This window comes from Pan paniscus, chromosome 10 (assembly GCF_029289425.2).
Source record: "Pan paniscus chromosome 10, NHGRI_mPanPan1-v2.0_pri, whole genome shotgun sequence".
Lineage (NCBI taxonomy): Eukaryota > Metazoa > Chordata > Mammalia > Primates > Hominidae > Pan > Pan paniscus.
Window position 1 is genome coordinate 87859815 of NC_073259.2, and position 16885 is coordinate 87876699.

General features: G+C 34.4%; 1 protein-coding gene across 4 annotated transcripts in view; it reads right to left on the reverse strand.

Annotated features, from left to right (window-relative positions):
- Window positions 1-16885, reverse strand: part of PPP1R12A (protein phosphatase 1 regulatory subunit 12A) — a 164005-nt gene that overhangs the window by 33518 nt on the left and 113602 nt on the right. For all 4 annotated transcript variants that reach the window (XM_008958330.6, XM_034936274.3, XM_003832870.7 and 1 more), the window contains exons 6-11: window positions 14770-14844; window positions 13732-13820; window positions 13428-13585; window positions 10046-10170; window positions 2453-2668; window positions 1141-1235 (exon numbers count right to left, since the gene is read on the reverse strand). In XM_008958330.6, the coding sequence (XP_008956578.1) occupies window positions 1141-1235; window positions 2453-2668; window positions 10046-10170; window positions 13428-13585; window positions 13732-13820; window positions 14770-14844 (758 nt within the window). The remainder of the gene's footprint in view (window positions 1-1140; window positions 1236-2452; window positions 2669-10045; window positions 10171-13427; window positions 13586-13731; window positions 13821-14769; window positions 14845-16885) is intronic.

The following is a 16885-nucleotide window of genomic DNA, read 5'->3' on the forward strand; positions in this document are numbered from 1 at the left end:
AGAACACCCTTCAGATTCTGGTACATAATTTTAAAATAGGATTAAGAAAGCTGTACACTAGTAAATATTAGTATAAGCTGAAACTAGTAAAAACCTTTGGGAGGACACTTAGGAATACTAATCAAGAAGATAAAGTAATTTCAGTACTAAGATTATACCCTAAGGTATACTTTTTCCCCTAAGTATGGGGGAAAATTCAGATATTTATAGAAATATGCTTTTTGATCACAAAATATAAAGTAGGGTAGATGCTTACTTTAACCGCAGAAGATCTACTTTATAGTATGTTATGTGCCGATAAAAAAAATGCTTATTAAGAATATATATTAACATAGAAGACTGCTTATGAGATCTTAGGGGAAAAAAATAAAAAATTAGATATTATAACATGATTACAAGTATATTAAAAAGTTATTGGCCGGGTGCAGTGGTTCACACCTGTAACCCAGCACTTTGAGAGGCCGAGGCGGGTGGCTCACAAGGTCAGGAGTTCAAGACCAGCCTGGCCAAGATGGTGAAACCCCGTCTCTACTAAAAATAAAAAAATTAGCCGAGCAGGGTGGCAGGTGCCTGTAATCCCAGCCACTTGAGAGGCTGAGGCAGAGAACTACTTGAACCTGAGAGGTGGAGGTTGCAGTGAGCCGAGATTGCGCCACTGCACTCCAGCATGGGTGACAGAGCGAGACTCTGTCTCAAAAAAAAAATAAAATAAAATAAAAATAATTAAATTTAAAAAAAAATTCTATAAGCTGAAAAACAGGAAGAAACTAAAATATTTAAACAATATTTAAACAAAAATATTTAAAACAAACTAAAATGATTAAGGGCTTTCCTTCCCTTCTTCTTTCCCCTTTCCTAAATGTTCCGAATATTTAGAGAACTCGTACTAGTTTGTGACCTTATCTCCTCCCACTTTCCCCTTACTCTGTTTCAGCCACATCTTCTTTGCTATTATTTCATGAACATACCAAGCCTGCACCTCCTCAGGACTATGTACCTGGTATTTTCTCCTTCAGGAATATCCTCCATCTCTTCCCACAATACATATCCGCACATAACTACAATGCTCATGTATTAACTCTAATGCTAGATAATAAAGATTTTATAGTGAATGCATAAAGCAAATCAAAATAAACTCACCTGTTTTCTTTCTCTTCAATGTCAGATGTACTGGCTAGTCGTCTTGGTATTGTAGGTGCAACATATGCAAGCCTAGTTCCTTTACTATCTTTCTCCTACACAACAGGGAAAAAAATAAGTAAAAATTAATTTGGGTACTGGCTATAGGCAATGCTAAAAGTATTAAGAAAAGGTTATTCAATAATTATAATTACATAGCTATCACAGTTTACAGTATTTCAACAATTCCTAGCTGAACTCTAAAATTAATGTCAATCAATAATCAGCCTGTTCAAATTAGTTTTCTTTCTCTTTTAGCCTGGAATCAGATAATATTTTACTAAGAAAGGAAAAAAATTTCTCCAGATTTTAATGACTTTTTCTAAAACTTCTCTAACAGATTAATACTGTGTCATAAGCTGAAATATCTTTATTTCTTCCAGAGAAATAAACTTTCAAATATGGTTCACTGAGAGGTCTCAAGCATTTATATTATACAAGCTATTTAGAACCTTGATAATCAATGCTCTCAAATACATCAAAATAGTCAAAACAAATATTATTTAAATTATATTTATCCAAATATGGCTAAGAGTGTGTAGTGACAATGACACTCTGATACATTCCTAGTAAGCTGGCATAAAATACCTGGAAACCAACTGCACAGTAAACTGATAAAAAAGCAAAAATATTAGAATTACTTGATGAGAAATTTCATCTGAATTTCTGATATAAGGAAACATTTCTAAGTATAGAAAGAAAACTGTATGGGCAAAAAATAGTCCAAGCACTGAATATGCTGTAGAAATAAATACTAGTATTGAATAAACTGTGGTACATCCTATATAATGCAGTATTAATACTGCCTCTCAAAATAGAGTTATTAAATTTACTCATTAAGACAAAGTTGCTTGTAATATGGTAGATGAAAAATCTGGTATTTTTTTTCAGATACTGAATAAATGTAACTTATGAGTATACTAACATTCTAGAATAAATGTGTTCCTATGTTTTTTAAACTTCAGAAAGCTTCTTGAATCATAATAAACAAAATAAGCCTGCTCCTTAATACAGTTCTATTATAAATTCTCAAGTAAGATAATAGATTCCTTTAACGGAGTATAGTCCCATAATTTATGTTTTAGGCAAATACATCTGATCTTTCCAGTATTTATAATTCTGTATAAATTACATTTGTCTTATGTAATTCATTAAGGTTAATTAACTTGATACCTAGATCTAAAGATAACTAGCAGAAAATCTACCAGATTTGATGTTCCTGGAAAAGAAATCATAGGAGTTTTCATAGAAACCAGACTGTGAAATAGATTACCTTTTCTTTATTATCCAAAGAGGAGGAAAGTCTGGGACTTGAAGCTGAACGTGTAACACCTGCAGTATCTTTTTCTTTCTGACCCTCTTTAGATGCTGTGATTTCAGCAAGTGCACCATAGCTGCCCGTCTTTCTAAGTCCTAACCTCCAAGTTGCAGGAGACTCATCTTTTCTCTCTTCTTCTTTGGGAGAAATTTTTGTAGCTGTGGTTGGAAACTGTGTTTATTTTATTTTTTAGGAAAAGAAAAAAGAATTTTTAAAGCTGATCAGTCCTTAAATTGGAAACAATAAGTTTACAGATAATATATTTAAAATTATGGTTTACAGTTTCAGGATAAAACACTTTTACTACATAGGTTAATGTCTTAGTAAAAAATGTAAAGATCTAAAAATTTTAAAGAAATAGACTACCTTCCTAAGGGTTAGACTTAAGAAAACACACTACACACTTTATATCACACAGAAAAATTATGATGCAAATACAGAAAACAGAAATGAGCACACCATAAGGACTTAAAACCATGCATCTTTGGAACCAATTTATATTAAACTTGTTATGTTGTAACCTAATATAAATTCTTGCACATAGAAATGCCTCACCATAGATTTTTCACCCTTACTGGGCACAAGAACAATGCCAGTTTTGCGCAAGCCCTGCCTCCATGATGCAGGATCTACTGATTCCACCACAGGCATGATAGGAGCAATGAAATCATACTAAAGCCAATTAAAATAAGACAGGTAAAGAGATAAAGATTGAAAGCATGAAAACAGAAAAGGGAAGTTATGAACAAAAAATATTTTCATTTAAAAATAATTTTATAATAAACCCCAATAATTGGGTAATGATCTAATCTTTAAAAGTCACTGGGAACAAGTTCTAATTTTAGCATGAGATAATCTGAAAAAAATCTAATAAACTTCTAAAGCAATTAAAGGCATACAGAGTAGATAATATAGCATGTGACTGAACAAACTACTGCACATGAATTTTGTTTTTAATCCATGTATATACTCTGGTTAAAAAATTTTGTGTCCAATATAATCAACAAAAACTAGTAACTGATATTTTTCCAATTATAATACTTTTTTTTTTTAACATCACAGCCTTAAATTTACTGATTTCCCCACCAAACATTAACTATTTCAACTATAATAAAAACTAATTTTATGTACAAATATTTATGCTATCTTAAGGGCTTTCCAACAACCCTAAAAATGCAACCTCTGTTATCCTTAGATCACTTCATCAACTTCACTTCTAGAATTTCTATACTCAACCACAGTTAACTATATAGATTGGTGAATACAGCAACTAACTAGTTGCCACAAGCATAGGGTATTAATAATTTTTTAAAAATCATTTCTTTCATATCTATTGCCAACATTTGCTATAATTAGCAGGTTAACAGGGCTTGTTAAAGCTCCCATGATGATGCTTGAGGGCCACTTCATGGACAAAACTGTTATAAAGATATACCTCTGGTACTTCCAGTAATGAATTGCTATCAATAGGGTCTAAGCATTCCTCAGTTCCTAAAATGTGCACCAAAGTGCTCCAGAGTGTCACAACAAAATCACGGGGGCTCTGTAGAATATTTTAAAGTTTTGAGAGAAGCACAGTGACATCTCATAGACACTGCACATACTGCCATTTTGATCACATTTCCATCAAACTACTTAATGAGACAAACAGGCAATTCCTTTTGCCAGTGGCACTGTGAAAAAATCCTACCCAACACTAGGGGCTCCAATGACCAAGAAAGTTTGCGAACTCTAATATTCTGTGCAATATGATGGGTACTGAGACAGCTGCTTATTGATTGGTGAGTTTACAGGGCTACACTGTAAATGCTAGGCTTTGTGGAACACAGATAATATTAATACACAAATGATTGAGTGTGGCTGTAACCAATAAAACTTTAGGGACAATGACATTTTTTAAATTTTTTTTCTCCAACCAGTTTGCTATACAAAAACAGGTAATGGGCTAGGTTTGGCCCACCAGCCATAGTTTGCCAACACCCACATTAGGTCTCCCACCTCCTCAAAAAACAGAAACAAAAAAACAAACAAAAAACCTGGAAACAAACGTTTTTTCCCCCATTATAAAACAGCCAGAGATCAGATAACATTTATTGTTATAAATGAAGCTAACATTTATTGTTATAAATGAAGATAACATTTAACAAATATTTACTAGTGTGTGACCCTCAGCTAAGTGCTTCACATGGGTTATCCTGTTTCAACCTTATAATTACCCAATGAAATACTACTATTACTGTTATTTTAGAGTTGAGAAAAACGAGGCAGTACTATCTATCAATTTTGAAATGGGCATTTGTTACGCTGTAATGGCTGATATACCTCCACTCTGCCCAACATGAATTTGGATTTAAGTACTGCTTTATATGTCTAAAAGCACCTTTTAATTGTACTTGATACATAAATAAACCCTTCCTGAAATACTTAACTATACCTCCTCCTCCATTAAACTCTCTTTGGCTTCTTTTACTGGATGCTATCTTGACCTTCTTTTTCTTTTTATTCTGACCATTCCTTTTCTTGACTGACTCTGTGTGCGTGTGTGTGTGTGTGTGTATGTGTGTGTATACAACGTTCCTTATACAGGGTGTGTGTGTGTGTGTGTGTCTGTGTGTGTGTGTGTGTGTGTACAACTTTCCTTGTGCTAGCCCTTCCAGAGCCTGCTCTTGGATCTCTCATATTCTCTTTCTACTTTCTTCTCCTGGGGGGTTAGGAGGAGGGTCTTTACTTCCTCAGGCTAAATATTAATTGTAGTCAGCTTATTCTCAAATGTGTTGTTCTCCAGTCCAGTCTCCTAAATTTCCAGTCCTAATTTTACCTGTAGAGTGGACAATCTAGAATTATAACTGAAAACTTGAAACTCAGTATGTCTAAAATAAAACACCTTTACTTCCAAACCATCTCTTCTTCAGTTCCCTAATTCTGTTAATGGCACTAAGTATATCTCTTCAATCTCCTATGTTTCAAACTTCACAATTATGTTAGACCTTCTCTGTCATTTTCCTCCATCCATAAATTAGAGGTCAAGTCTCTAAATCTCCTCTCCTTTATAAGCCCAGAGTCACTTCTCTAGTTCATATTCTTATCATTGTGGGCAACTTCAATGACTTTCTAATAAACCTTTTCTCAATAAGCCTCTCATCTTCAAATCTGTACACTGCTGTCAGAATAATATTCTATAAAGAATAATTCTCTCCATGGCATTGTTCAAACATCTTCCACGACTACTACTTATCAAAAAGATTATAAAAGTGTTATCCTACAGTTGAAGACATCCTGCAATATAGCTCTACTTTTCCTGTTTACTTTGTATATATGCACCCTATAAATCAATCAAATGGAACAATTCATTTTTCCTGCGAAAGTATTCCATATTATCCCCACTTGCTCATATTGTTTTTCTTCTCTCCCTTTCAACAAGTTTTACAAGCCCTTCTTCTCTCAGGTGGAGTACTACCTACTTTAAGATTTATCTAAAATGTCCTGATTCTATTACCTTAAGTCAAATATAATTTCTTCTCCTTTTAAATCATGCTACATCTGTACATTTCGATTGGACTACTTTATATACCCACAGCACATAGCAGTCTTTTGTTAAATTATTAGCTATTACATTGAATTCAATTAACCAGAACACTTAATTCCATAAAAATTCTGATTTTTTACCATCAAGTAAAGAAAATGCCATTTACATTTTATTGGAATGTACACCCATATAGAAGAATAGATAATCTGCTTTAGAGATCCCAACAATATTTATTTTGACTAGAGAGGCTTATATAAACTTGTTAGTTAACAATTTTAAGCACAAAATCAAACTGATGGTTTTATAGATAACATCTCCACAAATCATCAGCTTGATATTGCTACAGAAACAGTTCTTTAATTTCAGTGGAAGGGTTAAAGAATTAAGGAAAGATCATTTAAAGTAAACACATCTATCTTTCACCATAGTTAACCCAAGTTATTAAAAGAAAATAAGCATGTAAAACTGTTTCGTGTGCTTCCATTTTTGTGATCTGTCTTGCCATGAACACAAGTGCACACATACATAGTTTATGTACTGGGGTAGGAAGCTGGAGAACTTGATAACTTTATCTAAATATTAGAAGTGGAGTCATGACTGGGAACCTAAAAACAGATAATTGCAAAACCTTTTAAGATGCAATTAGAAATTAACAATCTGTTAAAGGAAATTTAATGTTAGGTCACTAAAGTTACAGATAAACTTGAAACAATTTTAAAAAATACTAATATGCTAAATTAAAGTAGATACAGGAGTATAAGAATCACTGAATATAACAGGTTTTAAAAGTCATACAATATTGATAAGAAGACTCCCTCTTCGGCTGGGCATGGTGGCTCATGCCTGTAATCCCAGCACCTTGGAAGGCTGAGGCGGGTGGATCACGAGGTCAGGAGATCGAGACCATCCTGGCTAACACGGTGAAACCCCGTCTCTACTAAAAATACAAAAAATTAGCCAGGTGTGGTGGTGGATGCCTGTAGTCCCGGCTACTTGGGAGGCTGAGGCAGGAGAATGGCGTGAACTTGGGAGGCGGAGCTTGCAGTGAGCCAAGATCGTGCTACTGCACTCCAGCCTGGGCAACAGAGCAAGACTCCGTCCCAAAAAAAAAAAAAAAAAAAAAAAAAAGACTCCCCCTCTTCATTAAAAAAAAAATTTCAGGCCAGGCACGGTGGCTCATGCCTGTAATCCTAGCACTTTGCAAGGCCGAGACGGGTGGATCACCTGAGGTCAGGAGTTTGAGACCAACCCAGCCAACATGATGAAACCCCGTCTCTATTAAAAATACAAAAATTAGCTGGGTGTGGTGGCAGGTGTCTGTAATTCAGCTACTCAGGAGGCTGAGGCAGGAGAATCACTTGAATCTGGGAGGTGGAGGTTGCAGTGAGCCAAGATTGCGCCACTGCACCCCAGCCTGGGTGACAAGAGTGAAACTCTGTCTCAAAAAAAAAAAAAAAAAAAAATTCAAAATTTTTACACATGATCGTTTTGAATAAAATTTGGTTACAAAACTTTAAGAACAAAGAAACAATATAATCTTCAAAGTAAGTTATGGTGCTTGAAACTGAGAATAAAGTAGTTTCTAAATATGCAAATTTAGAAGCAGATGTTATTATATTAGCTTAATTACAGAATCAAGAGTGATTTTGAATAAGAACTTTTACAGCCAAGAGATTACTGGCCCACTATACTAACAGAGGTTATAAAGTATTTCTTTTCAGTTAGGGCATTAGGTATAAATTGAGAACTACATTGCCATAAATGTTGGCTATATGTGAGAAAAAGAAAAAGAAAATTGAACACAGGAAGTTTACCGTAATCATTTGACTGTAGTAGGAAAGGGATTACTTAGCCAAATACCCAAAAGATAGACAGCCAGTGCTGGGTGCAGTGGCTCACGCCTGTAACCCCAGTACTTTGGGTGGGCGGATCACAAGGTCAGGAGTTCGAGAATACCCTAACATGGTGAAAACCCATCTCTACTGAAAATATAATTAGTCAGGTGTGGTGGAGGTGCCTGTGATCCCTGTTACTCAGTAGGCTGAGACAGGAGAATCGCTTAAACCTGGGAGGCAGATGTTGCAATGAGCCAAGATCGTGCCATTGCACTCCAGCCTGGGTGACAGAGCAAGGCTGTCTCAAAAAGAAAAAAAAAAAAAAGATAGCCAGTTTCTTGCCTAGGTATTCCAGGGAGATGGAATTTCTGATAACATTATAGTCTAAACAGATCAAAAGATGCAGGAATGAATTTAGTATTCACTGAAGAAGTACATGGGGGTCCTAGAAGTAAAATAAACTTTAATTAAAGCAGTTTATAGTGACGCTAGTTATAGGATGATTAACAGTCTTCAAAATTTTGCAGACAAACTGCTTTTAGAGAATTTCTTAACTAAAGCATACATAATTATTATCATATGAACATGAGTTCCAACTGAATTCAAGAAGCCCTCAGTTTTGGAATATATAAGGTAAGATAAGTGATTCATACAGTTTCTCAATATTCAAACTATGTACCAATGAAACCAAGACGTTTCTACCACTAATAATTTACATTACTGCCTTCCTTGCGAAGTTTGAGAGAAGGATTATTACTAACAGCAGGGATTTTTTTTTTTTATTCTGTAGTTTATGATTTCAAAAAGATCTATATTTTGACCACCTAAAGCCAAATCCAAATATTGGCAAGACTGACAACACAACAGAAATGCTGTGAGGATTTAAAAACCAATCAGTCCTTAAACTCATGCACATAATGTCAAACGAGCAACAAAATAAGAAGTTCAAAGGCAACTAAACACAATGTACAATCCAAGTGGACCCCTGATTTTAAAAAACAAACAAAGACTCAAAGGACAATTGGGAAAATCTGGGTATATTAGTTATTAATAACATAATAGTATTATACCAAAGTTAAATTTCCTAAGTGTGATTATTTTGAGAATGAAGGATAATAGCCTTGTACTAGGAGATACATATTGACATATTTAGGCATGAAGTGTTATGATTACTGCAATCAATTTTTCAAGGGTTTGGTTAAAAAAAAAGGTATGTGTGGACAGAGAGGGAAATGATAAAAAAAAGATAAAAAAAAGGACGGGTGAAGAGAAATCTTTGAAAAGAGACTAGTAGGTCAAACATAAACAAACAAAAACTCTTAATTGTTAATTTGGGTTAAAAGAAAGATAGGTTCCAGAGAAGCAGGAAAACGTAAAGTCTTAAAAAGATTAACACACTAACTGGAAAACACTGCTTCGGTGGAGAGAAGAGACGAGAGGGATGGAGAACAGACAGAGAACAGAAAGAAGAGAAAGAAATGAAACTAACATTTTGAAAACACACTCAGTTTACTGGCCAGGCTATCTCAACCAATCCTTACAATATTAACTGTATTTCTCTTTATTTTATTTTGTTATACAAAAGGAAGATAGTAAGTAACTTGCTCAAGGTCATAACAACTAATAAGGTAGAGTCAGGAGCTCATCTCTGGTTTATCTGACCTCAGAGATCATGCTCCTACTGGCATACCAAAGTTGCCTGCCTAGCGCTTTGTACTATGAGTTTAAAAAATTTAGATTCTAGTTCTCTCATTGACTTGTGGTAGTAGTATTTGTAACTTACCCGTGTGTGAAATTATCAACATGCACACCTCTACTTAATAGAGATAAAGGATATAAAACCTGAGCTTCCCAAAATAAAAGTTCAATAGAAAAAAAAAAAACTAATACAATCACTGATTTTAATATTACAAAAATTTTTATCTTTCTGCCATTTATTATCAACTGTATGTAATATTTGTTAACTACCAACTGTAATATCAACAGTAATATCGATTGCAAAAAGGATAAAAAAACATGATTCAGAAGAAATCTCATTCAACTTAGAAACATAAATACATATTTATATTCTGAAATCTTACATAGTTTTGCAACAGACTATAAAAATTCAGAATTACTTTAATGAGTTAGTCCAAGTGGTACATAAATAGAATACATGTATTTTCAGCAAATACAATTTTGGCTTACCTTTTTAATAGGTGATGTAGGTGTTGCTTGACCTGATGACACAGTAGGTGTTGTAACAGCTACAGGAGCTGCTTGTGTACTAGAAGTGTTGGCATTAGTTACAGAAGCCAGGGGTTTTGTCTTATCTATTAAAGACAAACAATTAAGAGTCAAGATTCCATATATATTTGGTCTCAATGGCTGGGAAAAAATCATTTTATATTCCATTTTTGTTTAAGGTTTTGTTAACTAAAAGTCTTTCCCCACTGTGATTCCTTTTCGCAAGTCAGTTTTTCAGGGAGCTTCTAGACTTGTCTCTATATATATGCTGAAATAAATAGTTAAGATAATAAAGATACACAACAAAGCTTCTGACAATAAAACGCACAAATAGAATCTGACTTCTGTACTTTTAAAATGAAGAAAATAAAAAGAAATTTAAGATTTAAAATTTGAATGCATGAATGCAATGTAACTAAAAACTTAACAGTAGCTATGCAATTTTCTAATGGATAAACAACTATTATTACTGATCTAAAACTGATGGTTCCTCTTTAATCAAGGAAATCTAAAAGTGCTTTTGTCAATAATTACCTTACATTCCTGTCAAACAGTATGGTTAAATGTCCCAAAGAGCATGTCTTCCCACTCCTAAAAAGTCTAAAGTTAAATGGGCACAATATCATCTTCTTGGAAAATAATCCACCTAACTGTGTAGAGAATCAATCAACAAATAATAAGTGTCCCCATTCTTCAAGTAGTGCCCTAGGTACTAGGGATATATCAGCCAATGAAAAGACAAAATACCTTCACTTGCAGTCTAGTAGGAGATATAAATAACAAATAAGATAAACCCCATGTACCACCATCCAACTTATTTATTTACTTTGAGACAGGGTCTTGTTCTATTGCCCAGGCTGGGGTACAGTGGCATGATCTTGGCTCACTGAAGCCTGTTACCCAGGCTCAAGCGATCTTCCCACCTCAGCCTCTTGAGTAGCTGGGACTACAGGTGTGTGCTACCACACCTACTAATTGTTGTATTTTTTTTGTAAAGACAGGGCTTCCCCATGTTGCCCAAGCTGGTCTTGAACTCGTGAGCTTAAGCAATCCTCCAGACTTGGACTCCCAAACTGCTGAGATTACTAGCATGATCCACAGCACCCAGCCCCACCATCCAACTTACTTTGTAAATGTTATTAATATTGCTGTAGTCTTTCTATCCATTTGATTTCAACAAAGAACAAAAAAATCCTAGAAGAAAGAACCCTAAAAGCAAAAATGTACTCTTCTTTCTCATTTTCTCAACTAACTTTCACAATTGTAAATTGTTTGAAAGGTAACTAAAACTTATGGTTGCACTCTCATTTTTATCTGCTTTATGAGAAGAGAAAGAACACTGAAGAAAAACTGTTTTGGCAAATTATTTATTTTACAAAATTCAGCAAAATAGTTATTTTACGTCAAATAGTTTCCCAAGGAAATAACCTTACAAAAAGTAGAAAGAACAAATGGTTTACAAATTGTCAAATTAAGCTGTAGCGCTACAGGGAAATGGCTGCTTTCTCAAGCTTTCCAAATAAAGTATGATAAAGCCTAGCTGATATTAAAAGAGTGAGAGGAAAGGAACCACACAGCATTTACATGGGTTAATTCTTGAGACAGTCAAATTTTCCTGGCACAACTGACCACTAGCAACAGGAAGAACAAAATTATCATAGTACAATGCTTAAAAGGAACATTTAAAGTTAGCTCAGTGAGAAACTGAGTAGAGAGCAATTAGTACGTTTCAATTCCAAACCGGGAACAAATACAATGCAATTTGATGGTAATTAGTTATACTTAATAGAATACTAGAGTTTTAAGAACCATCTAGGTCATATAGCCCGATTTTTCTCATTTTATAATCAAGGAAATTCAACCAAAAGATAGCAGAAGATTTGCTGGTTAGTGCTAAAACTGGCCTAAGGTCTCTTGTTTGTTTTAAATAGTTCCTTGGTGTCTAACATTGAACAGTGACTTGTATACAAACAAGGGCTAATGAAGAAAAAATTTAGTGATGAACAAAAACCTAGAAATCTTTGAAAGAGATGCCTGGACTTCTAGTTCTTGAATTATACTACATAAGTAGTAAAAGACTTAAAATACAAGTTAGGAGATCTGGGTGCAAGTCTTGGCTCTCTTGTGCACATAGTTTAATTTGTAATGATATACTTGACTACAGACTGAGAGCTAAGTAATGTCTCCCAGGGAGGAGATTAACTGCATAAAAATAACTTTAGGCTATAGGTTGAGCACAATGGCTCATGCCTGTAATCCCAGCACTTTGGGAGGCTGAGGTGGGAGAATTGCTTGAGGACAGGAGTTCAAGACTAGCCTCAGCAAAATAGTTAACCCTACAAAAAACAAAAATAAAATTAGATGTGCATGGTAACATGTGCTTGTTGTCCCAGCTACTGGAGAAGCTGAGGAGGATCACTTGAACCCAGGAGTTTGAGAATAAGGTAAATGTTCATCAGAATGGAAACAGACATATTTAATAGAATACTATACAATAGCTAAAAAAAAAAAAATGCAGATCAAGTTATAGAAATAGATTTATGGACAAATATAAAAAACATAACTTTTGAGTGAAAAAAGATGTATAACAATTCCTACCATATGAAAAAAACACAAAACAATATTATAATTGTTATATGTTACATATGAATACACATATGTAACACTATAAAAATGAACTAGAAGATTACAGAAAAAAACTCATGATAATGATTGCCTTTGAGGGAAGGAAAGGGAAGCAGACTAGGGTGGGTGACTAAAAAAGACATCTATAATGTTTTAACTTCATTTAAGAAATTGAAGTAAATATGATTAAATGTCACAGTAGTTAAAGTCTTAAGTCGAGGTTGTTGGAATATGAATGTTTGTTTATTATACTTTTCTGTATCTTTAAAATTTCTCAAAACAAAGCAAATTCCCCCACACCCTCACAGGAAAGAGTTTTTACTCCATTCCTACTTTACTATTTCTTAGGGAAAATTTGGGATGCTGTTGGGACCGGCATCCTGGACGTTTGGACCTCAGAAGGAACAGGAGCATTTCTCAATTGCTGAGAACCCACTCACAACCTATCTGTACCTAAGGAGTCTTAGAAGCCTCTGCAACTTCTTTAAATATAGGTCGGCAAAATGCAGAGGTGAACAACAGCCTCCAGATAATTAAATAATAATAAATTCACAACTATATGTAAGTTTCTAGCATTCACTGAAAGATAATTTAGTAGCGTGGCAGGTATCTAAACAAGTAGCAAATCAGTCTGAAAAATTTAAAAATTACGTCTCTTCTTGTCTTATTTTACACTGCCACAAAATTCAACGAAAATGCATTTATCTTTTAATTTTACCTGTTTCAGCTTCTGATTCCGAGTCATCTTCCTCATCTTCTTCACTAGAGCAGCTAGACTCATCCTTCTTTCCTTCTTCTTCTTCATCAACCTTTTCTTGTTCCAGAGATTCAATACGGGATGCATTTTTCTCTGGTTCAATAATCAACGTCTCTTTGCTGTTAAAGGAAAACAGTGTTCAAATGATTAGAAATACAAAAGGTTAAAATATATTCATTCTTCCCAGATCCACAATAATCATGCCTGTGGCCACTATGCCAACTCATTCACAAAAGTAACAAATGTACTTGAATATTTTACTCACTTTTTAAAGGTCTTCTGTGACTGATTATTGTCCATATTTGCTGTTGATTCAATTAGTGGAGATTTCTTGTCCCGTTTTTCACTATGGAGCTTTGTACAAAGTTATGCAAAGGAAAATAAGAAAACTATTAAGATACTATTACTAAGATGCAGAGTTTAAAATAATAACAAAGTAGTTTTTCAGACATTAAATAAGACAAAACAAAGAAATAAATAAATTAAGTTTTACCTGAAAAGGAAAGAGCTTGAATAAAGAATGAAATAGGCTAGACAATTAAAAAGCTCCATGCAGGGCTAAGATGGATTTTTTACATCCCTCCAACTTTACTGAAAAAGTCGAGATCCACTAACCACTTAGGCTGGCTGAGGATATTTTACTTAAAGAACTGTTTCTGGCTGGGCGCAGTGGCTCACACCTGTAATCCTAGCACTTTGGGAGGCCGAGGCGGGAGGACTGCCTGAGCTCAGGAGTTCAAGACCAGCCTGGGCAACACGGTGAAACCCCATCTCTACTAAAACACAAAAAATTAGCCGGGCATGGTGGCGTGTACCTGTAGTCCGAGCTACTCAGGAGGCTGAGGCAGGAGAATTGCTCGGACCCGGGAGGTGGAGGCTGCAGTGAGTTGAGATCGTGCCACTGTACTCTAGCCTGGGACAGAGTAAGACCCCATCTCCAAAAAAAAAAAAAAACTGTTTTCTAGTGATATAACTCCTTGCTTATCTAGGACCTGCTATTGGATATATGAGATTTTATAGATTCCATCTTTTAAGTAAAACACTCTAATGAAATTATAAAAATGTTATTCTTGAGGACATATATGAGTATTCATTTTGAGAAGGGGAGGAAATAGAAATGGGGATAAGCAACACAAAAGGCTAAATATCACCACCCTTTATTCTCTTTCACTATCATTTAGTGAAACTTAAGGATAACTTAAAACCAAAAAGTACAAAACATCACAAGAATACTTTTGTAATTGTTTCAAATTCAAAGTTATTAAGATAAGTAATATAGGCAATTATTAGTCATCAAACATACCAGATTTTGTTTCTTTTGCAACTCTTCTAAATATCCTAAAATGTCTTCGTCTGCTACATCAAAGGCTGTTTGGCCCTACGTAGGAAACAAGGGGGGATGGTGATGGTCAAAAGTCAATAAATCATAAAATGCCTTCAGTAATTCTGTATAATTTTATATAAAGAAGTTGGATAACATTTTTTACAGTGGTTATAAATGATACAATAACTACTGTAAAAACATACAACTCTAAGGCAATGTATGTGAAATTTATGTGAGACAGAAGCTGAGAATATCTCCCCTTATTTTTTTGGTAACAGCTTTATTGAGATATAATTCATATACCATACAAATCACTCATTTAAAGTGTACAATTCAATGGTTTTATGGATATTCAGAGTTGTACAACTATCAAAATAACCAATTTCAAATATTTTTATCACCCTAAGAAGTAGGAACATACCCTTTAGTAGTCACTGTCTGCATCCAGCCCAAGGCAACCACTAATCTACTTTCTGTCTCTATAGGTCTGCCTATGCTAGGCATTTCCTATAAATGGAATCATACAATATATGGTTCTTTGTGACTGGCTTCTTTCACTCTATATGTTTTCAAGGTTCATTCATGTTATAGCATGTATCACTTCATTTCTTTTGATGAATAATATTCCATTGCATGATATATACAGTTTGCTAATCTAGTCATCAGGTGGACATCTGCATTTTTTTTTCTTTGCCTATGATGAATAATGCTGCTATGAGCATTCATATACAACTTTTTGTGTGGACACCTGTTTTCATTTTCTTCAACATACAGTTAAGGGCAAAATTACTGGGTAATTTAACCTTTTGAGACTTTTTCTTTTTGATGACTTCCTAAAACTTAATTAACTTCTTGGTAGAGTAATAAAATTAAAAATATATATATGTTTAAGCTGTTTAACATTCAGCCAGCCACAGGTATGGCTTAATTTTTAAAATTAGTCCAGATGAACATATGTCAATCCATTTTAATTCACTGTGAAAGAGAAAATTTCAAAGAGCTGCTGACTAAACATAGTAAGATAATTTCCTGCTGCCTGCATTAGTCCTTATAATAGCCCTACTGTACAAGTTTCCAGGATGCTTACAAGTTCATTATTTAGAATATAGTCTTCTTTGTATGTTATCCAGTATATGATCCTTTCACAGAAAAAAAAATGTTTTTAGCAACAAAAAATATAATTCTGAAAGGAAGTTAAAATTTCTTAATAGTATTCCTATATCCACAACAAGATCAGAATGGATAAGAAATAATGGCTTCTAAAATCACATTAATTTTTCCGTTTAGAAACAAACAACAAACCTCGTTTCTATACCAACATCAGGATGTTAACATGTATTCAGAAAGGAGCTAATTTCCAAACACTATAAAACAAACTATAAGCTAGCCAATATCTGAGCTAGTTTTCCCATTGTCTGTTAATAAAATAAAAAGTCATTGTCTATGAAAGGTATCTTTTTTTTTTTTTTTTTTTTTTTAAAGATAGGATCTTGCTCTGTTACCAAGGTTGGAGTGCACTGGCATGATCGTGGCTCACTGCAGCCTCAACCTCCTGGGACTCAGGTGATCCTCCCACTTCAGCCTCCTGAGTAGCTGGGACCACAGGTGCACACCTCCACGCCTGACTAGTTTTTGTATATTTTTGTAGAGATGGAGTTTCACCATGTTGCCCAGGCTGGTTTTGAACTCCAGGGCTCAGGCCCACCTCCACCTCCCAAAGTGCTGGGATTATAGGTATGGGCCACTGTGCCCAGCCCTATGAAGTATATCTTCAAAGTATATAAAATACTGCTTTTTCAAAATAGGTGAGTATGTACATAAATTTACAAGATTCAAAAATACTTATCATACTTGCCTTTTCTTGCTAGAAAGTCTTACCAGTAGGAATTTAAGAGACAATCTATCCTTTCCCACTCAGTCCAAGATAAAAAGTTTTCGTTTTAACAAACTTTCCTGCCATTTCAATCTTGGGAAATAGAAGCCAAAATTTAAATTCCTGAAGAATAAATAGTTCTGAAATCAAATAACTGGCTCAAAACTTAAGGTGCCCTTTAAATTAGAAATACATGTTAATTCTAGTTTTGCTATATCATAT